The 27,732-nt window shown below is 39.8% G+C and overlaps 3 protein-coding genes across 5 annotated transcripts in view; 2 read left to right on the plus strand and 1 right to left on the minus strand.

Moving 5' to 3' along the window:
- Positions 1 to 27,732, minus strand: part of prl (prolactin) — a 90,204-nt gene that overhangs the window by 21,825 nt on the left and 40,647 nt on the right. The gene's annotated exons all lie outside the window — the stretch shown is intronic.
- Positions 242 to 25,716, plus strand: LOC306838571 (serine/threonine-protein kinase BRSK2-like). Of its 2 annotated transcripts, none has more exons than XM_079366812.1 (20): positions 242 to 1,711; positions 2,076 to 2,170; positions 4,525 to 4,610; positions 4,814 to 4,954; positions 6,687 to 6,803; positions 7,394 to 7,427; positions 7,557 to 7,625; positions 8,286 to 8,432; positions 12,843 to 12,874; positions 13,580 to 13,744; positions 15,301 to 15,398; positions 15,520 to 15,670; positions 15,810 to 15,870; positions 17,264 to 17,873; positions 18,261 to 18,309; positions 19,165 to 19,288; positions 19,413 to 19,514; positions 20,028 to 20,136; positions 20,873 to 20,962; positions 21,063 to 25,716. In XM_079366812.1, exons 1-20 carry the CDS (start codon positions 1,624 to 1,626, stop codon positions 21,284 to 21,286), a joined length of 2,592 nt encoding a protein of 863 aa, XP_079222938.1. In that variant the 5' UTR covers positions 242 to 1,623; the 3' UTR covers positions 21,287 to 25,716. The 2 variants fall into 2 exon arrangements, with proteins under 2 accessions (XP_079222938.1, XP_079222939.1); XM_079366813.1 differs by having other exon boundaries at positions 245 to 1,711; positions 17,597 to 17,873.
- cpt1a2b (carnitine palmitoyltransferase 1A2b) overlaps positions 26,526 to 27,732 on the plus strand; it is a 37,607-nt gene continuing 36,400 nt past the window's right edge. Inside the window, exon 1 of the mRNA XM_079366608.1 lies at positions 26,526 to 26,711. The gene's annotated coding sequence lies outside the window, so the exon portion shown is untranslated. The remainder of the gene's footprint in view (positions 26,712 to 27,732) is intronic.

Consider the following 27,732-nt stretch of genomic DNA (forward strand, 5'->3'; position numbering starts at 1 on the left):
AAACACAGTATTAAATGAATATATATTAAATTCTTTCTATCATCTTGTTTTTGTTGTGCCATCATGTCGGCGTGTTGTCATCAATTATAGGCCATACTAATTTAAGTATATTCTTGAGTTATCGTCTTCATATCGCGATATTTCCCGGTCGTTCCAGCCAATCAAATTAGGTGTAACTTTGCTGTAGTAAACAGGGTGGGGGCGCGAGAGGCAATCAGAGAGGATGGGTGGGGAAAGAGGGTGAGGCGGAACCCGGATGCTGATGCTGACCGATGAAGAGAAGGAAGCTCGAGACAAGCAGCAAGAGGAGGAGGAGGAGGAGGAGTGTGAGAGGTTGGGAAAAAAAAGAGAAAGGAAAAGGGGGATATTACGGGCAGCAAGCGGGGAGGAGGAGGCCATCCCGGGAATCGTGGTCACTCTATTAGATGCGGGTAACTTCTGACAACCTGGAAGAACCTTTTTTTTTTCACCAGGCGATTTGTGAGACATTTAAACAAACAAACCAAATTACGCACAGCTTTTTAAGAGCGCTGAGGGAGTAGATGCGGTGATATCATGAACATAGCCGGTGAGGAGAGAGAAAAAGAGACCGAGAGGAAGAGAGAGGGGAGGGATGGAGAGGGAGAGGAGGGGAGGCCAGCTGAGGATGCTTGTTGTTTCTAGAAGGAGGATTAATCACCGGGCCGAGCCTTGATCCTGCACCGGCACACGGGGCGCATCTCTCGCCGCTGCAGCTGTTCCTACTGCGGTTACATTACGCCTCTCTGCCGGTCTCTGCCCGAGGCTGTTTCCCTTCTTCTTCTTCTTTTTTTTTCTCAATGCTCTTCCTCTATTTCCTGATGCAGGGTCGGGGAGGGGTGAGCCAAAGTGTGCACCGGATATTGGAAAACCCATTCTTCTTGCTGATGCTGTTGGGATAATAGATTATTATCTGGACATCGCCGCATCTGCACAGAACGACACATCCGGACTAAAACGAGGCCTGGCTGCAGAAGAAACGGGAGCTTGGAGGGATTTGAAAACATTTTTGAACGGTAGCAGTTCAACGAGGAGGGGTCCCTGATATCGATCAGTGAATGGATTCAATCAAGAGCATTCTGACTTTGGATATTTGAGATTCTGCTCTTAATGAAATCAGTGTGTGGCAAATGTAGCCTTCCTGTGCAGGTTTGAATCAGATCTTTCTTTCTTGCTCCACTTTTGCCCAGCTACATAAGCTCCTATAGGATCAATAAGCTTTAAACTATCCTGTTTGATGGGACACATTATTGTGAATGTTACCTCCTGGTCAAACCTCACACCTTCTCTCCTTACTGGTCTTTTCTACCTTTCCCACTGAATAATGCTACTTTAGAGCAAGAGACACAAACCAAGCCCGGGAAATACTTTATTCTGGGCCTTATAGGATGGAAACTGGGCCGGTTCTCACTCCTGACCGCATGACAAACAAGTGTATGGGAGTAGCCTGCAGGGCCCGGCTTTAGATCACGACTAGTCCCCCGTACCTCTCTTCAGATCCCAACCGCCCTGGGAATGTCTGTTACGGCATTAATACAAACTGAGAAGAAGCGACCACTATCTTGATCTGCCTTAAATCAGGACTAGAATTGCATCTCCGAAAGGATGAGCAGCAAGGAGCTGACAGTGGGCCAGTCCACCCAGTATGTGGGGCCTTACCGGCTGGAGAAGACCCTTGGGAAGGGCCAGACAGGTAGGAGCCCCGAAATCTCACCTCCTGTGTTGTAGCAAGGACATCTGTTAAGGCACTCCAGCTGATCCCCAAATCATGTATTCAGAGCTCATGGTTAAGTCCTTACTCCCTCTGGTATTACTCTGCTGAAACCCTCTTAAAGGATCCCCTCAAAAGCATTACAGGATATACAGTCAACGTCTCCCAATCCTTCTTTTTATGAGCTGAGTTTGGTCAATTTTTGTGACATTGTCAGTAAAGCTTTTGGAATTTTTTATGACATCCTCTTCTTCCTGTTTTCACACTGCATGATGATTTCTTCTCCTCAAGCATTTTCCTCCTCTCTCTGTATGTGTATCTGTGTGTGTGTGCTTGTTTGTGTCAGGTCTGGTGAAGCTGGGTGTCCACTGTATAACAGGACAGAAGGTAGCCATAAAGATTGTCAACAGAGAGAAACTCTCCGAATCAGTTCTAATGAAGGTAAAGTTGTAATAATCTACTTCAGTCATCCATCAGTCTGTGTCTATTTATGTGCTATCAGATGTTCCACACTGTGAATGTCATTGTATTGGCTACAAAGCAAGATCAAATCTTGTAAAAAAACAAAAACCGATGTCTTCAGAAAATAGCAACAGAAAAAGAGTCTAAATATCTGTCAAGAAAAACCCGTCTGTGTGTTGTAACTTGGAGCAGACGAGTGTGTGGGCACTGCTTCTGTGTAGCAAACAATAGAGATGATTTCACTCTGCTAATTAAGTCCTCTGATGAAAGCTCCTGCTGCTGAAACACACTGGACTGAATAGCTTCACCATCTTCGTGTTACCAATGTGACCGATTATTAGCAGCTTTATGCATTTTAAGCTTTTAAAAGGACAACTTTAGACACAGGGAATCTGCTCGGGTCAGACACATGAAGAGGGTCAGGCATCTATAGAGTTATCTAACCTTCATTGCATAAACCTTGGCTATTTGAACCTGATTGCTTTCTGTAGCCAGATGACGAAAGTTGCAGAGAAAAGCATCTAATGCATCAAAGACAACATGTTTTTCTTTGTAGTCCTCTGCTTTATACAACACTACTTTGGATTGCTGCCCATTGCCCTGTGCTCTGTGCTAACTGTCAGGAACAACATTAACAGGCTGCTGTCTGATAGCTTGTTGCTGTAAAAGCCACACAAAGTGGCACATTTCTGAAAATCAACCAAAATGGAACATTATGAAATACACTGTAAAGATACATGGCTATGGAGGGATGATGTACTTGCTGCACTACACGCACAATCCCTGAATTTCATGTCCTTTATTTAGTATAATTACGCCCAATTAGGAGCCAATCAAAAACAAAACATTAAAACTTTGCAAAATGTTTCAACTCAAAAGACCTCAAAGCTCTTATATCACAATGAAAATTGTATGGATGGACCATTCAATAATCAATCCAACCATGTTGACAGCAAGCCGATATTGTGCATCAGTCTGAGCTGTGTGTGAGACTGTTAAATAGGTCAAACTGGGACAGATGCTTGTGCTGAATTGAGATTGGATAAACTTTCCAACCAAATACGCCTCAGCAAATCAAATGAATGTCTGACTTCATACAATGTTCATTCATATCAGTTTAAAGAAGCGGTTAGCTGCTTTCCACCTGGAGATGTCTTGTCAAGTCTTGGGGACAAAATCAATGGACCTTATATATGTTGTACAGTAAAACTGCCTTTGTGTGTTTGGCCAGGTCTGACATTAGGCTTTCAGTCTTAACTTAAATACAGAAGATATCTGATGACGAAAGGTTGGGGGGAGGGGGGTGGGGTCGGGGTTGGGGGGAGAGATAAGACGGAAGTGGGGGCCTTTTAAAAGGTATTATCATGAATAGGCTTTATCAACCAATAATTTAGTTTTGTAACACTGCTAATCTACAAAGTCTATTGTGATCTCCTTGTTCCTCACCATTATTGATAGAGTTCAGTCATATTTCCTTTAAAAAAAAAAAAATTCTGAACTCTTCTGATCCCCACCCCAGTTGCTTTATAAGCTCACAGCTTTGGGAATAGCACATTAAGATGATAACACAACATTAGTTTAAATTCACTTTTTAGAGCTCATGCAACCTCATAATTTCTCTCACTGTTTGCCCATTACATTTTACTAACAGGGAGTAAAAAACGTTTATTCTGTCATGAGTTTTTGGCCAATATGCCAACCATTTAATCTCTTTCACTTCTGTTTTGATTCCCACCAACTCCAGAAATATGATATACTTTGAAAGCTAAATGCCCTACAATGTTCACAAGCTAGCTAATTTTATCTGTCAGCAGCTTGGTACTGGGCAGTTAGTGCACATTAGGATTTGAGAGTTTTTTAAAAAAATTGAGAATAGCTTCTGCTGTAGGGAACAAAGTTGATGTGAAGAAACCAAATCAGAAAATGTAACCAACTGAGCACAATTACAATCAGCAAAAAATGCTCACACTTGCTGGAACTGCATACAATTCTACCAAGGATTGATTCCTTTAACATAAACACAAGTCTTTTTTGTATTTATTCAAGTCTGCTATATATAGCACTGAATTAGCCTACCTTATTATCTGTGTAGGGCTTCCTTTGGTTACAACAATAACAATGTGTTTTTGTTCTTCCTCGTATTAATTACTAAAGAACTTAACGTTTCATACTGATACCCTCCACACTTTTCCTATCTCTGTTTAATGCTTACTATATACTTTCTTCTTTCTTTCTATGTTCCTCTTGCCTCTGACATTTCAATTTCCATTATTTCTAACCTTACTGCTCTCTCCCTCTCTCTTAACCTTTTTCCCCTCCCTCTATCCATTCAGGTGGAGAGAGAAATAGCTATTCTTAAACTAATAGAGCACCCTCACGTTCTGAAGCTGCATGATGTCTATGAGAATAACAAATACCTGTGAGTATGTCGCTCTCGTTTTCCTTTCTGCTCACTTTTTTAACCCTCCCTCTCTGCCTATGGACCTCTGCCAGATTAGGAACCGTTCTGTAAAGGAAAAAAGGGTTTTGTAGATAAAGAACCACCTGATGTGGAAGTTAAAGATTTTTGTGTTTTGGCTGTTTTTTTATCTTTCCTTAGCTTTCCTCTCTCTGATTAACCAGGTACCTGGTGTTGGAGCATGTGTCTGGCGGAGAGTTATTTGACTACCTGGTAAAGAAGGGCAGACTGACTCCCAAAGAGGCCAGGAAGTTCTTCAGACAAATCATCTCTGCCCTTGACTTCTGCCACAGTCACTCAATATGGTACATTAGAGGTCATGACCTTGTAGGTCCTTATTTTGTGCACATCAGGCCATATTTCATATTATAGCAACATATTTGGCAACAAGTTACTGTTACACAGCTAAAGTTAGCATGTATCCATTTCCGAGCTAATACAACAGTTTGCCTAAGCACCTCCTTAGGAAAGCCGCATGAACTTTGTATAAACAACACTTGGGATTATTCATTAGCTAAGGAAACACCTAATGCTTACATTACTGTTAGCAAAGAAAATGTGTATTTGCTTTATAAGGTACAACACTATCAACTGTAAATGTTAGCATAATCACATATGTCGGTATCAATGTCTAATAAGTTGCCATTGTTTGACTTTAACTAATGTTTTTTTTTTTGTATTAATCAGATATTTTGTTTTAACATGAAATATGGTCTGATGACACTGAATTTTCACAATCTATTATCTTATCACTATCTAATGTTTTTCCCACTATCTAAGTTTGCAAATCAATAGAAACAAGGGGTTATGTAACAACTTGTTGGCTTCCTTGTGTGCAATCCAGGAACACAGCAGTACAACATTATAACAACTTTTGAGCTTCTAAGTGATGTCAGCGGAAAATGGCCATGATGTGATCGATTGTCTGATTGAACTGTGCTGTGATTTGCTAGTATTCGATGCCGCAAAACTTGCTTTCAAAAACTGCTTTCTACCAATAAGCTTTCCACCCAGGGCGACAGGACACACTGGTTTACCTCTTGTAGTCCAAGTCCAAGTTTACCTAAACCATAACCACAACCCTTTTCTAAACCTAAGCAAGCAGAGGTTGTCAAAATATAACTTAAATATGTTGATTTCGCAACATCAACCAGGTACAAGGTAGGGTTTAGGAAAGTATCTTTGCTGGAGAAATTATATGAAGCTTTGTTTCAGAGGGATCCAAACAGTGTTCAACCACATCTCAGTAGGGAAGGACAAGGCCATATTTTATTGGAGAAAAGTAAAATGCCCTCAACAGACTTGGCTGCCTGACCAATACAAGGCCTTACTCAAACTGTGCAGGCGAGGGACAGGGTCAGTGCGGTGCTGGTCAAAGTAAACACAAGTCAAACGTCTTGACTTGGTCTGTAAAATGTAGCGACAAAACACAACCATACTCATGAGTTGGTCATTTCCCCTGACCAGCAAAACATCAATCAATCAATCATTAGTGGAAAGAGAGCCACACAGTCGTTGGCCTACCACTTGCTACATTTGTGTTTCCAGAGGATACAGAGGTTTCTCTGTGGTAAAAAAAAAAAAATACTTTTCTAGGTTCTAACCTGACTTGCTGACACAATACTGCTGCTTTCCTTTGTGCTCAACCATGAATAGACATCAGCTTTATGAATTATATGTATTAAACATGTTTTAAAATTTTTATTGATTTTTAAAATTTTATTTTAATATATATATATAGATGTTTTTTTTTGTTACCTTTTAGCACAAAACCTTGTTTACTAGCTCATTTAGATCTCAACAACTTCCCTGAAAAAAAAGTACACACACTGCGACTGTTTCTGCACACACTGCTACCAGGCTTTAAACAATAGTATTTGTATATATGCGTTATATATGGATGTGAACAATATGATTACATGTCATTTGGAAGCTAACCAATAGTACACATAGGTTAGTTTAGCTGTAGTTGTTTTGTACGGTCTGGTAAAAGACTACTAAGAGTACTTTAAAAAACGTGTGTGTATTTGTGTCCAGTCACAGAGACCTGAAGCCAGAGAATCTTCTCCTGGATGAGAAGAACAACATCAGGATAGCAGACTTTGGAATGGCCTCACTACAAGTTGGTGACAGCCTGCTAGAAACCAGTTGTGGGTCAGTACATGCTTGTATTCGATCCCCAGCTCCTGCGAGCAACATGTCCGATGTGTCCTTGGGCAAGACACTAAACCCTGAATTGCTCCCCCTGCTCTGTCAGGGTGTACGCAGTTCACTGCTCCTGCGGTCGAACGCTTGGTGCGCTAATTGCCCCACGGGGATAAATAGAGTTTCTAAAAAATAAATATATATTTTTTTAATATATATATATAATTTTTACTGTATTGATTTTTAAATGTCTATTAAAGATATATATATATATATATATATATATATATATAATATATATTTTCCGCTTTCGTTTTGAAAATGTGTCTTGTTGGTATTATAGAAATTAGAGAGACATATTTGAAGTCGTCCCTGACATTTTTTGGGGAATGGATGTTTGTAAAATGTAATGTTAAAATAACATCTGGAAAGAACATTAGAAACATCCACTGAATGAAGGAGGAATATGGACGCAGATAATTTGAGTTGTTTGATTTAAACTGTTGCCTTGATGCACTGATTTATTATTTTCATTTGGTCAAAGTTAAGTTTGGGTGTTACTTTTTGGTTTCTTATCATTGCCTCCTCTTTATTTATAGATCCCCACATTATGCTTGCCCAGAGGTCATAAGGGTAAGTTACTACCCTATCTTTGGTGTGTGTGTGTGTGTGTGTGTGTGTGTGTGTGTGTGTGTGTGTGTGTGTGTGTGTGTGTGTTTCTTTGCTGCCAAATCTAGCCTGTCCTTGCCTTTGTTTTTTCAGGGGGAAAAGTATGATGGTCGCCGTGCAGATGTTTGGAGTTGTGGAGTCATTCTTTTTGCTCTTCTTGTGGTAAGATAAGTTTCATTCTTACATTCTTGTTTTTTCTTTGTATTTAATCTCTTTGTATTTGTATTTAGTGTCTTTTTCTGCAGTTCTGTTCCAAATCTTCATCTTATGTGATTAAACAATTAAAAACAGATATGTAGTGCAATCTCAAAACCAATTGTTCTACTTATTTGTGTTAAATATTAAAGGTACTCTGTGTAGTTTTTGACCTCTCGAGGCAGCCTGGAGCAGTATTTTAATTAGCTGTTAAATAGCAGCTCAGTGAATTGCTCAAGCACTTTGATGGGTAGCAATGTGCTATTAAATAGCTAATAGGGATGCAAACAAGCACACTTGTTAAGCATTTAGCATCCATATGTATGAGGTTTATGTGGGAAACCTTACTCAAAGAAAAAGATGTACTTCTTCACAAGAAACCTGCATGGGGACATTTTTTAAGGAGTAGCTTGTCAAAGGTCAAACAATCTCCCTGCCTGCATCCTGATTTTTACAATTGTAAACTTAGCACGTTACTTTTAAACAGAGCAGGGTGAGTTGTTTCCCACTGTTTTTACCCCTTATGCTAAGCTAAGCTAACTGGTTGCATGTGATATAAAAAAGAGTTTGTATGTTACTCAATATGATGAACTAATTCTATCTCTATCTTTTCCTATTGACTCCCAGGGTGCCTTGCCCTTTGACCATGATAACCTGCGGCAGCTTTTAGAGAAAGTGAAGAGTGGGGTATTCCACATGCCCCATTTTATACCTCCTGACTGCCAGTCTTTGCTCAAAGGAATGATAGAAGTCAACGCTGACAAAAGACTTACGGTGAGAAGGGGAAAGAGGGGTGGGTGGGGGTCACTTTGATTTCACAAGACGGGGAGGAATACTGTTATGACAACAACATCTGAATGAGGTTTTTTTTTCTGTCTGAGTAAGTTTCCAAAAAACCTTTTCTATTAAGGGCCTATGGCAGACAGTGGAAACCGAGGTAAAGGGGTGTGACCTTGAATGACTTGCAGATTAAACTTTTTCATCATATTGGTCCAGCTCCTGAAACAAGAGGCTCCTGAAGTGTGCTGCACGGACGTGCACACACGTATACTATACTTTACTTTTCAACAACATCGACACTTAAGCAAAGCTTTTTCAAATAAACTGCCTACTTTACAAAGGAAGGAAAGAGCCTCCTAAAGATAATTTGGCGAGCGCACTGACAGAAATGCACGCATCATAGCCTAAGATGCGTGTCTGTGACAGCCTGGCAAACAACACTTTGATTGACACTCACAAATCAGTGCTGATTTTAATTTTTAACCAAAGATATATGGAAAACTGAAGAGCCAACACTCAGTTTGTACAGCACATAAAGCAAAAAGCAGGCATTTAGAACAGAACCAAAGAAGAGGCACAGCCCGAGGATTTGCTTACAGATGTGACTGGAATTGACTCTGGCATAAGAACCTACAGAGCCAGCAGGAATGAGATGAGGAATGTCAAAAGAACAGAGTTGAATAATTCGCTCAACGTATTGCTTAAGTTTTACCAACCCAACCCGCAAATGCTAGGACATAGTCAAGGGGCTCAGGAGGGTGGATGTGAATGTGAAGGGAAGGAATAGTTCAGAGACAATGATCAAAGGCTAACATAAATGTTCTTTTATATTGTAACACATAGACTAATTCAATCAACACACGACACATTTCATAAGAAATTCAAACATTAACACAAGCGTTGATGTTTTTCATCACAGAACATATTTTTGAGTTACTCAAGTTAAAACTATTGACTGTATACAAATACTCATGATGATTTAAACATTTACGAAGCGGCTTCGCCTCCTTCTGTTGTATAAGCATGAAGCCAAAATACCCCCACGACAGCGCTGACATATTGCCCTGACATATTGCGCTTGTGATGTCATTTGGAGCCCAGACATGTGCAGAAGGGATCTGGCTGGTGAAGTGGCAGAATTCACATCCATCTTTTTTTTGTTCACCAAAGCACACGTTTAGCATGCTGACAAAAAGACAAAGACCTGTCAGGTCAGTACAGTGCACAGCAGAAAACGCTCTTGGGTCAGTCTCAAGCAGACACTTGCTTTCATGGAAAGTTCACTCATGGTTGTGTTAGACTTTGTTAACTATCCCTCTTACTGTTCCTCATCTAGTTTGCTAATTCTGTAAAGAAGGCCTGCAGGAGCTGCATTTGTCAACAGGGCTGTTAATCATAACGTTACATATGCTCTTTATAGCATCAAATATCTAATAAAAGCTAAACTTCTCCAAACATGGAACAATTTGACATAATCAGCATAATAAGGATTAAAACGACAGACAAATATGACTATTTGAGTTTGATAGTTCGACCCCTGCCCCGCCTCAGAGAGAGAAGGTGGTGTTTGTATGTTCTCCCCATGAATGCATGGGTTCCCTCAGTGTACTCCGGCTCCCTTCCACAGTCTAAAGATATGCTTGGGATTAAATAGATGAAATAGCCAGTAAATGTGGATGTGAGTGTGGCTGTTTGTCTATCTCAGATGCTACTGGGTGTACCCCGCCTCTTGTCGAATGACAGCTGGGATCGTCTCCAGCCCCTCGAGACCCTAAATGGGAAAAACCATATAGATAATGGATGGATGGACTCATGACCCATCTGTTAACATGAAGGAGGCAGGAGGTATTACCTATACTGCAGCTAGTCAGCAGAGACAACTCCAAATATTTTGGCTTGACTTTCATGCAGCATTTCTGTTGTCCTGTCCATCTTTTTATACAGATTTTGGTTAATACATGTTTATAAAAACAGTATAAAAAAGTGTGCTGTACATCTTAAAACGCAGCAGTTGAGTCAGCCAAGGTAGGACTCGTTTCTATTTCTGTTCTTAAAGGCAAGTTAGCACTTTATTTGGAGATGAGATGCTTGGATAGTTAAAGTGGCTTCATCAGCGGCTGTAAAGAAGTATGGAGGCACAGATGGTGAAACAGATTAAGACCTCCTTTATTACCTAAATGCCAGCCCGCCCTCCTGAAAGAAGCGAGGCTTAAAAAGAGACAGGCATTGTACAACTAGTAACAGGGAAGAGTGTGTGAATAGAAAAATGAATGACTGAGTAAACGGTTGATGGAAGTGATGCCAGGTTTAAAGTGGAGCTGCTGAAGATTAGTTCATGCTTGAGAAAGATGGTGACAACTGAGGAATATAAAGCTCACATGTTGCTGTGGCTAAATACAGACCAAGAGAAATAGTCTGGTCAGTGAGTCATCAAGCTACAACAGAGCAGATTTAATCAAAGCTGTGGGTTTGTTGATTAATGAAGCCTAAAACCAGGTCAGGCTGGCTGTCTCCCTCTCTGTCTTTGTCTGTCTGTTAGAAGCCTCGATGGGAACTACTCACCAAGCAAAATGAAAGATTTCAATCCACTTCTGAAGTAAATGTGTAGCTAGAAAGACGTCACATCAGGAAGGACAATGGGCCTCATTCACAAACAGTGCATATGCACAAATCTGTTCTTAAACCGTTCATACGAACGTTTGCCAGGCAAATCAGTAAATCATCGATATATTCTTGAATTTATTCTTTCTCTACAAACAAAAGTAGAACTTCCTCGGAGCTTGCATGCATAAATGTTTACTTGACTTTTTTAACAAATACATTTCATATTAAAAATATGTTCAGTATATCTATATATTTATTTGTTTCACAGACAAGAATTCGAAATGTGAATTTACTAATGCATTACATTAAATAACCATAAAATGTATGATTTTTCATCCCTATTATTCTTCTTTAATCTAGATTTTAGATTTAAAGAGTTTCTTGATATGTAACCGTTTTGACTTTTATTCAATCATCGACCACTCCCACTAACATTGCCATGAAATATTGCATCTGTTACCCAAACCAGCTGATTAATTGGAGCCTTTTTAAGGGCATGAAGGGAACATACATGATTGTGATAAACAGTAAGTCTAAGAAAATGTAAAGATCCAGCCTTGCTGAGAGAAGTTGCAGCCCGTGCGCTTACAAAAGAGCGTATCAGACCGTCAGAACGTGTGAAGAGTGTGACGAATGGCTTTTCAGCTGATTCTGACTGCCAATGCATGTACCGAATAGCTGCAAGTGCTACCATGTAATTACCGGGAACGGCCCCCAGAGACTCTCTTACAACTTCTACTTGTCTCCACCTCTCCGCTCTTGTCCTGATACTCCAATCAAATGTCCTTATATGGAGAGAAGGGGGCATGATAGTATGCTTATTGCAGGTTTATGATTGATTCACTAGCATATGCAAGGTGATGAACACCAAATTGGCTGGTTTGCATGTGTCATTAATTCAGTGGTGGTCTGCACTGATTTTATGCGTTTCCCAATTTTTTTTATAATGTTTTCAAGTGCTTCCTGACCAGCAGGTATATGTTTTGTCGGGAAAAACCTATAAGTTCAAAACAACTCTTGCAAAAAATGTTTGAGAATTGAATTAGTTTTAGTGACTGTGTGAACACAGCTTATCACAGAGTCGTTCTGCAGTCATGTATACTGTCCTAATGCAGATACAGTACTCTTAGAAACTAAAGACTATTTAATGTATTATGTGCAGGGAAACTTCTCCGGGAGTAAAAAAGTGAATGTTGAAACTATTCATTATTCAAACATTGCAGCTTTAGGGGGCTTTGCTTGAGTTATGCTGGAATTAGAATTGATTCATGATCACTTTTAAAATGTGAACAAGCTAATGCTATTTTTAGCTCGGTCACTATCTTCTTTTAGCTTTTAATAACTATAAGTATCTGAACCAGATGGGAATAACATTGGTTATGAGACGCTGTAGACGAAAAGTGAAGGTATTACAATTCAGTCTTTGATAGATAAGGATGTCTTAATCACATTAGTCGGTATCTTAATCATGTTAACAGTCTCCAAATGGTTATGGTTGAAAAAAAAACATTTGTAGAAATACACTGACACATTGTTTTTCCTCAACATCTTTCTTTGTTTTGTTCCTGACAATCTGTGAAAAAGAGCAGCTAAATTTAGCATGAAGAGTCTATCTGCAGTGCTGACTCGGTTGCTTTAGACCTCTTTCAGGGAAGATGCTGGGGTGACTCAGGTCTTTTTAAACAGTCTTCTCTGTGACAGAATATGCTTTACTTTCTATTTCTGTTGTTGTTGTTGGGTTACGTTGGGATAACACATTTGAATTAATGCTTTCCTATTGTCTTTTTTTTCTTCAAACAGCTAGAAGCAATACAGAAACATGCCTGGTACCAGTAAGTACAACAAAAAGTCCCACTTTTTTTCTTACTTGATTTTAACATTTTCCTTTCTCTGACATGTACACTAACCCCCTGAAGTAATTAAACTCCATACCTATTATAATTTGCTCAAAAAGATAACGTTTTCAAAGGGCTATAGTCTCTTCTTACTTTTCTTTATTTTTGTCCTTATTAATCTTGATTGGGTTTATAGTGAACAATCATTTAAGGGTCGAGACCTAGACAAGACCATAAATATCACTGATCACTGATAAATCATGTGCAGGGGGCATGTCACTCACTTAGAGCGTAACACTGTGGAGGCTGCGGCTGTAAATGGGGGATGAAAATCTAACGAGTAAGTTATTTGTCTTTTTAGAAAGATCTCCAAATTACAGTAATGATGTGGCAAAACAGCCGGTCAGTGGTGGTCTTGACTGCTTGTATTTTATCCAGAGTCTGTCCATAAAAATACTTACAATTCTGAGACGAGATCAAAACATTCAAAAAGTGATCTTGAGCCCAAGACTGATTTTGAACACGAATGATACCAGATCACAAGTTCATTTTTCAAAGTTTCCCAAACCAGCTTAGACAATGAGTGTTGGTCTTCAGTTGTAAATACAATCAATGTGGGAGCTTTCCCCTCAAGAAATCTCAATCATTAAGTAAAGAAAGTAATGTCAGTTTTCATGTTTTCTTAAATGTTTTTCTTTTCAGGAGTGGTCGTAATGAGCCCTGTCCAGAACAGCCACCCCCTCGTCGGGTGTGTGTGAAGAGGATCGTGTCCTTAACAGAGCTGGACCCTGACGTCCTGGAAAGCATGTACTCCTTAGGGTGCTTTAGAGACCGGGTGAAACTCACACAGGACCTTACAAGTGAGGAGTGAGTAAATATAACCCATCAAACATTTCCACTTTCATAAATATTTGGGAGAACTCATTAGTCAAGCAAACAGTGTTTTCCATTATAATGTACTTATTTTGGGTTTGGGGGCGGGGCAGATGTAACAGGGGTGGAGCTTGAGAGGAGCAAGAGGTTAATGTGAGGATATCAAAGCTATACCCAAGGCTTACTCACACAAAGTGACATTCTCTGTGTGGCTGTAGCTGATTATAGTTTTTATTCTTTACACTAAAGCGAAGAGTTTTTTTTTTACAGTAGCAAACTCACCATTCCTTTCTCTCGTCTTTGGTGGACTTCTGCAATCGTCTTTTCTGCAAGCAATAACCAACAAATGCTGACTCTTATGCAGAAGCCACCACAAACTAATCAAATAATTTGCATCACTAGCTGGCTGTTTTTCTGAAACAATTGGGCCCTCTAACATGGAGCCTTATGAGGATTGACTCGCTTATCTCGCCAGCCTCAAGTGGCCATTTATGGAAGTGCCATTTTCTGCACATCCTTTGTCTCTTCGTATTTGTAGCCACTTGGCAAGCATAATCAGGTTTTTTTTTTTTTTGGGGGGGGGGGGGATTCTCTCACAGTTCCCTGCCTCTCTGTGTCTTTCTTTCCTGGTGGCCAGTTTAAAGAACATCGTTAGTCTGGTTGGCGAGGCAGGCAGAAACAAGAGCAACAATAACAAATTGCCCCTCTTTTATCTCTCTTCTTGTTATCCCCCTTCTCTGCAAACTACTGTGGCTTATCTCTCCTGACAGTGCAGCAGCAGAATGAGGACTGTCCTCTCTTAAACAAGAAAAGCAGACAAACATGCAAGAATGACATTAAAAGTGTGCAAATCACTGCCATTACAAGAACAATAATTCAAAGAACAATGCCAAATGTAATAGGAATGTCTTTTAGTGAACAAAGCAGAGAATAATTATGGACCTGTATATCCTCAGTTTCAGCTTTTGTATATATATATATATATATATATATATATAGGTCTTGCCTTCAACAAATGACTGAGTCAACATTTAATTCCCCCTTTATGGGTGACAGAATGTGTCTGCTGTCAGTCAAAAACCTTTGACAAATGTCATTTAAACTGTCCCAACCCCACCAACATCTGGTAGATATACCTTGGTACTATCTGGTGAATGTAGTGTAGCATTAATGCTAGATATTTACATCTGTGTGGGACAAAAGCAGCTGTATGAGGATGACTATGTATTTAGATTTGTCAAGTATCAAACCACCATGACCCTTGTTATATTTATGTTCATGCTAACCTGTGTTTGCTGGGTGGGTCATATGTACCTGTTTCCTAATTACATTACTTATGGTATGATCCTGCCATACCATCAATTGCAACTTTTTGTCCATGTTCATATCTTAATTTTGGCAGCTGTTGTTGCTACTATGACTGTCCTTTTTTGCCTTTTTGTCCAGTTTTTCCAAGTGTGTTCTTACTCTCTGACTCTGTCAGTTTTAAAAACAAGTTGTCTCCTCTCCCTCTGACATTGGTTTCTCTCTTTTGTCGTTGTTTTCTGCAGGGAGAACCAGGAGAAGATGATCTACTACCTCCTGTTGGACAGAAAGGAGCGATATCCCAGCTGTGAAGACGAGGACCTGCCACCTAGAAATGACTTAGGTAAGAACACTTTCAGCAGTTTTTCTTCTGAACCGTGCTCTTGGGTTTAAACATTAACCTTCAAAGATGTTAGAGTTGGAAAATAATATCCAGTTTTTCACATTTATTTCTGTCCTCAAAGATCCACCTAGAAAGCGAGTGGACTCCCCCATGCTCACGCGTCATGGTCGCTGTCGTCCTGAAAGGAAAAGCTTGGAAGTCCTCAGTGTCACAGAACAGGGGTCTCCCACCCCACCTCGCAGGGCCCTGGACACTAGCGCGCACAGCCAGAGGTACAAACCAGGACTGACATAACGTGACATTTTTTAAATTTGCAATCTGTGGACAGCAGATTTGAGCTATCATCACAGAGAACGTTTGAAGTGCAACACTGTTGAACTGACACTTGTTGTTTTTCGCTGTCTTTTAAAGGTCTCGTTCAGTCAGCGGAGCGTCCACAGGTCTGTCCTGCAGTCCTCTTAACAGTCCCAGGGTAAGAATGTCACTCTTCTGAACATAACCATGGTGAAAACAGTGTTCAACATGCTGTCTGGAGGTCGCTTTGTTGTATTTAAAGTAGAGAAACCTAAACACTTCTACAATAATCACTACATCCTCCAGTTGCTTGGTTTTAAAGTGAGTCATTTTGACCTTTGTATACAGGCCCCATTCAAAATGATTACCAACTTTTTAATCTTCCTTTACAGAACCTTAAATTATAAAAGCCTGATCTTTAAAGTGTGCTGTTCAAGTATGCAGCAGCAGTTCGAAAAGGCATTTACTTCTACAGTTAAAAGTAAATGCTGGGGCAGCAGGAAAGCACTTGCACACAGAGATTAATGTCATTACACACAGGAGTCTTGTTTAGGCTGTTCCGATTAGACAGTAGGGGGAACAGACCAAAGTACTTGTTACTTGTATTTGATTTTATGGTTCATTTGATAGGGACAGAGAAAATATACATCCACAAACTGAAAACAACAATCCAATGCAAGTATCATAGTGTTGATAGTTAGTGCTAATAAGCAGAACTCGTCCCGAGAAGGGTTTTAGTGTAAATAAAAGATTACGTGTCTGCTTTTGTTGCGGATGTTTTGGTCCATCTTGGACCTTTTCCAGTGCAACAAGCCAAATACTTCTACTGTGTGTCCTGCTCAGAAAAACGACTGGAATGAATATATAATAATAATAATAATAATACATTTTATTTAATGGCGCCTTTCAAGCCACCCAAGGTCGCCTTACAGTGGATAAAAACAATACATTAGGTTAAAACCAAACATAAAAACAAACAAAAGACAGGTGTAGTGTGGAGTGAACAGTTACAGTGAGTATGCCAGTTTAAACAGGTGGGTTTTGAGCACATTTGTAGCACCAAGGAATACAGGATGTTTATCTGCCTGCTTAAAACAAGCCAATCATGAAAATAATCTTTTTTTCTTAGATGGATAGATACTGTATTGATCCCAAGGGAAATTCAAGATTAACCACTATGATATCAATGCCCCAAAAAAGCAGGATTTTCTATTGGACAAAAGTGGCAGTGGCAAAAAAAACCAAAAACAAATTTCCTGTGAAGGTTTTCCTCTTTGATAACTGTCTGTGCAAGCCATGCCTCACCATCATACTGTCATTTCCGCAGCCATACACATTCCCATTTCTGAAACACACCATGCTGTCTCATACAAAAGTCTGTGTGACATGGGCTGAAAGGGACCAAGGCACGCATAAGCAGACTCATAACAAAACCAAATCCATCATCCATTTGCTGTATCTGATCCAGTCTTGTTAAAGAATCCCTTCCATGAACCATAATTCATGACCATTGCTTTTTGTCCATCCCTCTTCCTCCTTCCCCCCCATCTGTGTGTGTGTGTGCCCATCAGAGCCCGGTCTTCACTTTCAGCCAATCAGAAGTCACCCCCACCTCAACTTCCTCCTCCAAAGACCCAAAAGCAGGAAGTGCCACCTCTCGACCCACCCGCCCGACGCCTGACCCAAAAACCCAAACACTGCCCTCAAAGGGCCCCACTGAGCGGCTGCAGCTTCACTCCATGAAGTCCCTCCCTCTGCAGACACCACGCTCCCCCTCCCCGTCCCCCTCACCGCTCCTGTCCCCCATCCCACGCTTCTTCAACTTCCCCTCTCCATCTGTCTTCAAGTCTAAGAACGTCCACTCTTCCTCTAACTCCTCTGCCACCCCTCCTCCTGTGTCGCAGGTCACGCCGCAGGGCTCACCGTTGCCCACCCCACTGGGCACGCCTGTGCACCAAATCCAACACCCCTCCTCCACCACCCCTCCCTCCTCTTCCTCCTCGTCTTCTTCTTCCAGAGCGGATGGAGCTGGCGGGGCCTCGCTGTCGCTGACACCGCCTTCTAGCCCGGGTGGCAGTGGCGGTCTGGCTGCCTCTAGCTCCGCCCACTGGAGAACAAGGCTGAACTCGTTCAAAAACAACCTTTTGGGCTCGCCTCGCTTCCATCGGCGCAAACTGCAAGGTAAGTAAAACCAAAGATTTAATACAAATGAATGATGATGGGGGAATTTTTCTGCTAGTTGGCTCAGATGAAACATCTTTAAAGTAAAATAATTATGGAAATGTTCTTCATTAGTGTGCATTGATGCCTCGCTAACTGTTTAAATAATCAGAAATCTCCTGCTCTGCATTAACAGTGATGGAATCCATTATAATCAAGAAGCTAACACATGCCTTCAGACTGCAGCCTGCGGCTGTGTTGAGCAATGTCTGACTCTGTGATTATCTTTAATTAGGGCAATTAAATTAGAGACTGTCATCAAGATGCAATGCCCTTTTTCATTTTCTCTCCCCTTCCTTCCTTTCTCTCTCTCTCTTTCTTTCTTTATCTGGATGTTTCTTTTTTTAGTCCCAACATCAGAGGACATGTCCAGTTTGACTCCAGAGTCTAGTCCAGAGTAAGTCAGCTACTCTGTTTCTGTTTTATTGGTGTGCAACTTAAAAGTCTGTTTCCCTATTTTGAGATAAATTAAGTACATACATGACCTCACAATGAGAAGATAAGCAGTGTGTTCAAAACTAAGCTATACATGTGAAAAAAAATCTTGACACACATCAAACTGCACTGGAAGGATCTCAGTATGATCAAAATAATAAAACGAAAATCACTTTTTTGACTTAAGTTTGATTTAAAATTGACTTTACTCAATATTTTCATATTCACAATGGAGCAAAAGCATTTCTTTGTAATTGAGTAGTTTGCAGTATCTGGAGCAATTCCTGGCTGATACACAAAAGTGTATCAGCTAGCAGTAATGGGAACACTTAGTGCTAAATATTCCCCAGCAATAGCACATGTTGTACTTTTTGTTGAAAAGAAGCTCTAACATTTCATGGTTTCTTTTCTATTTAACATTCAGGGTAAATAATTCAGTGCATCTTCTAGATTAATTTATCACTAATGCTTCAATGATCTCCTTCTTCACCAGTTCATTAGCAGCTAACAATGATACATTCTGTGTGTTGATAGTTTAACCAGTGTCATCATTTGTCATGTTACGCCACCATCCAAATTTCAGGAATTATTTTGTGAAGATTAGAGTTTATTGAAAGTGTTTGTTCAGTTATCCAGGGAAAATGCTATTTATAAGCAATTCATTTATGTAAAGCTCTTTGTGATTCATTTTTAGGCCAGTTAAAAATAACACATCCAACCCAAATTTGTTTTGTATACGTGTGCATTTGTACTTTGCACGTGTAAATAATGCCAAAGGAACTAATTTATCTGTTTTTAAATACTCTTTTTTTTGCAGACTGGCTAAGAAGTCGTGGTTTGGTAATTTCATCAGCCTGGAGAAAGAGGAGCAGATCTTTGTCATGATTCAAGACAAGCCTCTCAGCTCTATCAAAGCTGACATCGTCCATGCCTTCCTCTCTGTGAGTTTCCAATTGAGCTCAGTTAAGCCTCGATAACGCCACTGTAATACCATTTGTTGCATTAAAAGCACATTTTTAAGATCTTGTCTCTCTGAGTGAGCGTCAACCTGTTTTACATTTTTAGATCCCGTCCCTCAGCCACAGTGTGGTGTCACAGAACAGTTTCCGGGCAGAGTACAAGTCCTCCGGCGGCCCCTCTGTCTTCCAGAAGCCTGTCAAGTTCCAAGTATTGTTCTTTTTTTAAAATACCTATTTAGCACCAGAACAACCAAAATTCTGTTTCACAAATGTATTTTTGTCTGGCCATAAAAGTTCTAAACCACCAAAAGAAAATGTGGGTCGTTTGGTCTCACCTTATAAAATAAAAGGATGCAGAAAAGGATGCTGGCTTGATGTGGGGAAATATTTTGCTTTTAGGGATTTATATATGATGAAGAATGTGTGTTAGTATATTATGTAATATTCATGAGTAAGCCTAAATGGATAAACAACTGAGGGATACCATTTCATGTTTTTATATCAACTATGTGTAGAAATTGAGTGTCCAATTGAGGTGCCTTGTTGTGGAGGAGTAGAAGAACAAGAACACACCTTGACGTTTAATGGAAAGCAACGCATTCAGAGAGAGTTTTGAACTCAAATCGTCTCTGATCTTTATATGAGAACAGGGCAACTGTCCTGATTACAGTCTCTGGTCCTCATCATGAGCTGGCATGTGCGGTGCTTTTTTCTCCTGCAGGTTGACATTGCTTTCTCTGAGGGGGAGAGAGAGCGAGAGAGAGAGCGAGCAGAACGGGAAGGCAAAAGAGAGTTGGGCATCTACAGCGTCACCTTCACTCTAATAGCAGGTAGTGTTTATTAAGGAGATTAACAGAGTGAAGAGAGATGATCATAAGAAGTTGGCTTCATTTGTAATCGTAATAACTGAATGTATATACAAGTACAAATCAGATCTAAGCCAAAATGATTGACAATGAAAAGATTTGTCTTTATGTTTTTGCCCTACCCAAAGGTTTTTTTTTTAAGGTATAAACCAATATAGTAAATAACCAATGGGTCTGATGACTACTTGTATGTAAATGGTCTGGCTCAAAATGTTGAAGCATTGGTTAGCTAACTGTAAAACATTAAAATTGCTGTTAAAGGTACAACTGGACTGTACCTGCTAGTTAAAGAGTATTTGGGAAACATATCTGAGCATTTACCTTCAGATGAGCTGCAAAAGAGAGATAGAAATATTGCCAGACAGGGGATTCTTAATGAATGCTGAAGTTGCTTAATATATCCCTTTTAAAGTTAAATCTGCAACGATTTGTTTGCATTTTGTTCAAGGCGTGTTTCTGCTGCCCCCTGCTGGCCAGAGAGGAAAAGTGAATGCCAGTTTAAGAAAAAATCTGAAATATCTGTTTCAAATTATGGACACAAGGGTTTTCAAATTCCTGCAAATTCTTGTTTAGTGTTCCCAACTATATCCCTATTTCTACGTATAAATATGTAAGATTAAAGTTTTAGTTCTCAGAGCAGAAGACTGTTAAAGAACTTTACCAAATATATGGCTGACAAGTTTACTCTTTTTCCTCTCAGGTCCCAGTCGCAGGTTCAAGAGAGTGGTGGAAACTATACAGGCTCAGCTGCTGAGTACTCATGATCAGCCCTCTGTGCAGGCATTGGCTGGTAAATTGCACACACAGACAGACACACACACACTACATGTACCTGTTTTTGGATGTTTATTTGACTTCTTTTTCCTCTGTTTTTACCTCTGGCGCCTTAGATGAGAAGAATGGTCAGCTTTCCCGTCAGCCCAGTACTCCATCACGGCAAAACTCCCAGCGTTCTGAAAGTGGATCAGAGCGGGAGCGGGGAGAGAAGGATCGTGCAACTGATGGGGTAAGCGGAAGTGGAAGTAGCAGTGGGACGGCCTTACAAAGGCGAGGGTCAGGAAAGGACAAGACCAGACTCCTCTCGTCGTCCAACGGGACACAGTCTCATCCCTGAAAAGAATGTTTTGGAAGAGAGGCGAAGATCTTTAAGTCGTCTCTCTTCTTTCCTTCAACCCGGCCCACATTCTTTCCTTACCTATTTTCTTACTTCCTGTCTTGCTTCCTTCTGTTATTCCAAAGTAATGGGACAAAGGAGGGGAAGTTCTTCCTTGAAACTGATGAAGGGGTATGACAGAGAATTCTCCACCAAATTGCTGTCCAAGAAGTCCCACCAGAGGAGACATAGGAAAAGCTTAGAGCCAAGAAAACAAAGTGAACCCCCTCCGAATTAAGAAAGCACATAACTTTCCAACCAACCAATCACATGCAACTAAAGGCTCAAATCCAACAGGAAACCTCCCATCAGTCACCTAAACGACGTCGTCCCTTAAATCATGCTCATTTAACAATTTCTGGAATGTCACCTGGTTTCTTCAAACCTCCTCACAAGCATTATTCACAAGTAAAGTAGGGGAGGGTGTAGACTGAGAAAGAATGGAAAATTACAGAATAAGACCTTTTTTTTAAGTAGACATTATCTCCTAATAATTAGCAAACCTTAAAATGCCATCCTTTACCCATAAGTCAGACTGAAAGCGGAGGAAAACGTGTGAAGAAATGACAGGAAATGGATGTGACCAGGTCTACATGATGTAGCCCTAGAGCTATATAAATATCAAAATCGGACAGACAGGATACAACTCTTTCTTTGTGGATGAGCAGCATAGAGTTTCATAATTATTTCTGAATTAGATAGATGAAGCTATGATACCGCATTGCCTTTAATAGAGGAGAAACAGAGGAGAGCTAGCTTGATCTAGCCCCAGTTTAAGGACACGAGTCACAACAGAGGTAGAATGTTTCACAAGCACTGACTCCCATTAGAAGACAGTGAGGTGATTGGTGAATAGTTAGACCAAGAAAACACACAGGTTAGCTAGCAGCAAGAATCAGGTAGGAATAGAAGGAGAAAAAAAAATTAAATCTAAAAATGTAGGCCGTCTCAGTAACAACAGTTAAAGTCAATTCTCTCAAATGAAAGGCGGCAGCAATCATGCGGCATAAGTACATTTCAAGCTTTATTGTAGTTATTGTTTCCTCTTGCACATACTGGCTGTGAAGCAATCCTTTCCAAATGCATTGTGAACAATAAGGAACAAAGTATTTGGTCATTCTGCTATTATGGTTAAACTTATGGGAAGCTACAGCAGTCTTAGCTTGACTAACATTTTTGAAACCCCAGCCCCAAACAGCAGATGTCCAATCATAGCTTGGCATTCATAACTGGCACAACAGGTTTGTTAATAGAGCAATTTTAGCACAAGCCATGAATAAAGCTTTAAAGTGCACAGAAGACTCCATTAAGTTTCCTTTAGTTTTGTATTTCAAAAGAACGTTCTACCATTGGTTAAAACCAAATGGTACCTCACGTGCCTGTCTCTTTCAGAAAAAAATTGGAAATGTTATACCGTATTTATTAAGTGAAGCCACATACAAAGCTGTGTGTATTAGCATTATTGCTAATGATGAGTTTACATTTCATCTGCTAGCGTATTTGGTTTCAACACCTTGAAGCTAGCATTTTGTTTAATTAGTTTTGGGCGCAAGCTCTCATAGTTTTGCTATCACTGCTTTATCCTTATATTAACTTCACCTTATTTGTTGTGGATTGTATTTTGCACTATGGGTTTTAATGGAGTCACTCAAGGACAGTATCACTTCACAGCCAATATTGAGAGGAAACGATAACACTGACTAACAACTGAGTGTACATATTAGCATGTGAATATTGTGTGTTGAATATAAAAAATCCAGAGCTGTCCTTTAACCGAGAGGATAATTATAGGTTCATTGATTTTTTATAATTGAATCCAGATGACAATGGAAATGTTAAATTTGAATAAAAAGTCGACCCAACAGGAAAACATACATCAAATGTAAGGCGACCGAAACCCTCCCTTTGTACCTAATGTTTGACAATAGATGGCAAGGTGTGACGCCAGACCCCACAAAAAGCCTCCACTCTTTCTGCCTCTCTAAAGAAGACATCTGTGATGGAAAGAGAGAGGTGGGTGGAGATGAATAAATAATGAGCTTTTCACAAGAATGAAAAGAAAAAAAGAAAAAACATAGACTTATGTGTGTCTGTTGTGATAAAAACATTCTGTCTGGAGGGAGAAGAGGAAAAATGAAGCCACACACAAAGAATGGAATATCTTTCCTTTATTATTTTTCCACTTTTCACGCCTACTTTTTTTTAACTCCACTCTCGTCGTTTTGGGTTTATGAGGAAATGTTTTCATGTTTGCTGCCAGCCAAATGGAGGGGGAGGCCACCGTGTGAATGTCAAAAACTTTTTTGGAATTGTTTCAAGAGTATAAAGACATTTTTGTTCCACATGTTTTATGAAAATGTATTTATTTATTTAATTATTTATTTGACATGTAGATCTGTTAAAGCTGTGATTGTTTTTTTTCATGAAAAGTAGGAGAAGGGGGGATCAAAATACCACTTTAAAGATGTCTGACCCAGCAGAGCAACCCAGCTTTTCTGAGAAAAAAAGGGGAACAAAATAACTCTACTTTTTCTGTCACTTTCTGAAAATTAATGCTGCAGAAATTCCTCCCATCCTTATCTTGTGTTTTTACTTATTTGTGTTTTTGTGTTCATTCAGTACTGTTTGTCACAATATGTTCACGTTGTACGTCACATTACATATTATTCCATTCCCACAGTGAGGAGCTTCACGTGGAGGATTTTTGCCTCTAACCACATTGTCAGTGCTGAGTCATTCTCTCCTTTAGGCTTTTTTTGTTTTATTTGCCAGGTGGTTTGATTCACATTTAAGGCTAAAAAGATCAGAGTGACTAACTGCTTGAATGTTACATAATTTCTTTTGAAATGTTAAAGGGTAAGTTATATGTACTGTGGACACACAAACACAGATTCCCTGTGGTATTTGACATTAGAAATCCTTTTAGCTAAGCTAGTGGCTGGGGTCAGAGGATAGCGATGTCCTTTTTTCTTCTGGTCAATGACTTTAGGGCTGACTCCCTTAATGGATGCCACTACATTTGAGAAACTTCAGTTGATGATGAGACTGGAGTTTGTGTTTTGAGCCGACGAGCAAATGTTTGCATGCTAACAAGGTGAAAGAAAGAAACTGTCTGTGAGTATTCATGCAAACTCAATTAAGACTATTACCACACATTCAAAACTCCTGGAAAGCTGGGGAATGAACATGCGGTCTGTTGAGTGCACCATAGCCACAGGCTCTGCATAGTTTCAGGTGATTATTATTTAGCCTTAAGAAAACTATTGGCTTGCTTTTCTCAGTATCAGTTAGGCTCAGCACTCTTGTTTGACTTAATCAAGCATAGTTTCCATTCTTTGCTGTTTTCACATCAGATGTAAATGCCTCTGTTTCCTCTCTTATACATCCAAGGCTTGCTATTCTCACCCTGACTGTTAAAGTGGGCCACTTTGAAAAATCTAGCAGTGAGGAGCACACGTAAAAAAGGGCAGGGATCAGGGAGGTATCAAGTTACATAGTTACACGCACAAAGGAAGTATTTTAGCACGAGCAGAAGTCAAGTCCAGGTCAATTTTACCTCATTATTCCACTGTAAAAAAGAAGGATACGAGATCAAAGGAACAGCAAAAAAGAAAGACAGGAAAGGATGGCTGCTTAGGTTTAAACTCTAGATGCAGTTCCATTTCAACACCAACAGGACCCTCTGCACATTTGCATTTTGGACACTCCTTGTTGAAAGAAATCTCGCCCCTCCTTCCCTCATTCCTACATTACCCCTTCTGCCTCTCATTGAATTTACATTTTCTACAACCCCCATCCCTCCTATTTGTATCTCTAGAATCCCAACTGCACATATCTCAGCCCCGTATATAATCATCCCCTCTCCTTGTATACATTTTATACACTGTATACTCAACCCAGATGCAGATGCTGTATACATGCTGTATTCCTGTCTGTCTCCATTGTATGCCATCCATATCTATGTAGCGTTCACTATCTTTTATCGACACTGTAGTCACCATACAACTTTCTCTCATCATTATTGCTCATTCTTCTTCTGCAGTTATTGTATGACTCCAAACTCTTACTCCTGCCCATATTTTCCTCCAACTATTCCACGTCTCACAACACCTCACCCATGACACCCCCCATATTATCAACCTCCTGTCCTCACAGAAGAAAACTTTTTTTTTTCCACTCTGGAGGTCACTACAGAAAAACCTCAAAGAAGGAGGAGGTGTGTGGGAAAGAGTGGGTTGAGAAAACTGCTAACATGATTAATGATGACGACAACAACAACGACAAAGAGAAATGTCTGTAGTATAATTACAAAAAAGGAAAAGTGCACTATTATGACAATGATAATTATTGCCTGTGAGAAATACTGATCAATAAATAACGGGAAAAAATGGTGGGTACATGTGGTCTGTTTTATTGTTAATTTGAACTTACTTTGGAATGTTAGTTATTATTTGGTGAGAGAACTTTTAAAGAGCAGGTACACATGTTAACTGTTAACAGTTTTCATATAGATAAGGTGAACGTTTTTATTTATTATTAGTATAGAGTAGATTAGCATTAACAACTTCAAAGAAAACATTGACTGATTTTAAGGGGAACACTGAAGTTGCTGTGGCACATACTGAGCCTTACAATCATTTAAATCGGTAAAAACTATTCAGTTTAAAAAAAGGAGAAACTTTAAATATTTTTGTTACAGCAGTATCTCTTAAAGAGCGACCTAGTTCACCCTACAAAGAGGTACCCTTATATTAAAAACGTATTCTTAATACGTCATGGGGATACGAGATGGGCGTATCCTATGACATAATTTAGCTTCCCGAGGGGAGTAATGTAAAACGAAGAGCTCTCACTCTGACACCGGGCTCCAGAGATGTTCATGAAATGCTCAATCAAGCAAACTTAACTACTTTGGCAAAGTGCTTTTCAACTTTCCTCGTCCGGTGAAATTGTCACGATTACAGCATGTTTAATGTCACATTACGATAAAAAGAAAAATAAAGATAACTTGTACCAGGATGAGTAATAAATATAGCCCCTTATATCTATCATTTTCTAATTTATTTGATTACTGTACTTTCATTACAGTTTTTCTATAAATGGGATATTTTCTCATCACATCTTAACTAATGGGTCACAGTTTATACAGTACAAACTCGTCAAATTAAACACCAACATTTCACACAGACCCGGTTTGGTTTCCTGTTTTGCAGGTAGAGGGTGTCATCTTTTCTCACTAACGATCTTTGCTTGCTGGCAGTGATTGCCTTGTTGGAGAAAACTCGCTTTCGCCGAGAACTCCTGCTGCCTTGAGACGAAGGGAGGACTACAAACAGACTTTCCACATCAACCTTCTCCCCGAAAAAGCTCATCAAAAACACTCAAGGTATATGTGTTTATCAACTCTTACAGTAAAGTTGTCCCTGCACTTTTAAATATATTGTAATTCGGAGCTTTTGCTCTGTGTCGCCTTTTGTGCATGGTGTGGAGTGGGAGATGGAGCTGAGCATGAATGGACCACTGTGTGTTGAAATCATCGACTGTAAATAATATTACACTCGGCTACTACATGCTATTACACCATACAGTTGACCATACAGTTGTGCTATAGTCTGTATAATATGTATTATTTTGGAATCTGTGTGTGTGTCTGACCACATGATCATGATGATGTAGCTGGTGATGGAGAGCAACATGGTTGCTTCAGACTGTTTCCTTACTCGTAACCGGTACAAGCTCCACCACATTCAAACAAGTCCTATAAGAACGGACCTTTAACCTTTAACCTTTTTTTAAGGTTTTGCTATCAGCTAATGCTAAATTTGCAACACAGGCTATGTGTATTATCTGGGCTACAGCGTCTTCAAGGAAAATCATAGAAACAGTTTAGCTTATTTAAAAACCAGCGTGTACATTAAAATTGTTACATTTGTCATTATGGAAAACCATGTGAAGTATGCCAGATAGTCTTAACATGGAAAGCTTGATTTTAAACTTGGCGATAGCAAGAATATTTGTCTAATTTTTACTCGCTTAGGCAACAGGAAGGAAATGCATAAACAGAAGTGAAGGAGTGGGAACTAAACAAGTTTAAAATGGAGGCCAGGCACATTTTAAGCGGGCCTGTCTTTAAGCAAACAAAAGCTCATGTATTTGACATTTCACTGAAGTTGAGATGGATTGTAAACCGTGTGCATACTGTGTGCACGCGCATTTCTTCCCGCCGCCCTTGCTCGTGCACGCGCGAAGCATGCCTGTTGAATGAAGACAGTTTCTTGTGAACGCCACCTGCTACTCCACTCAAGCAGGTAAAACCTGTTCTTCAACAGTGTCTCAACAATTAAATGTCAATCACACGTGTGTATATTGCACCTACTTTTCTACTTGAATTAGTTTTAAATATGTTA

Source organism: Symphodus melops (assembly GCF_947650265.1).
Source record: "Symphodus melops genome assembly, chromosome: 17".
Lineage (NCBI taxonomy): Eukaryota > Metazoa > Chordata > Actinopteri > Labriformes > Labridae > Symphodus > Symphodus melops.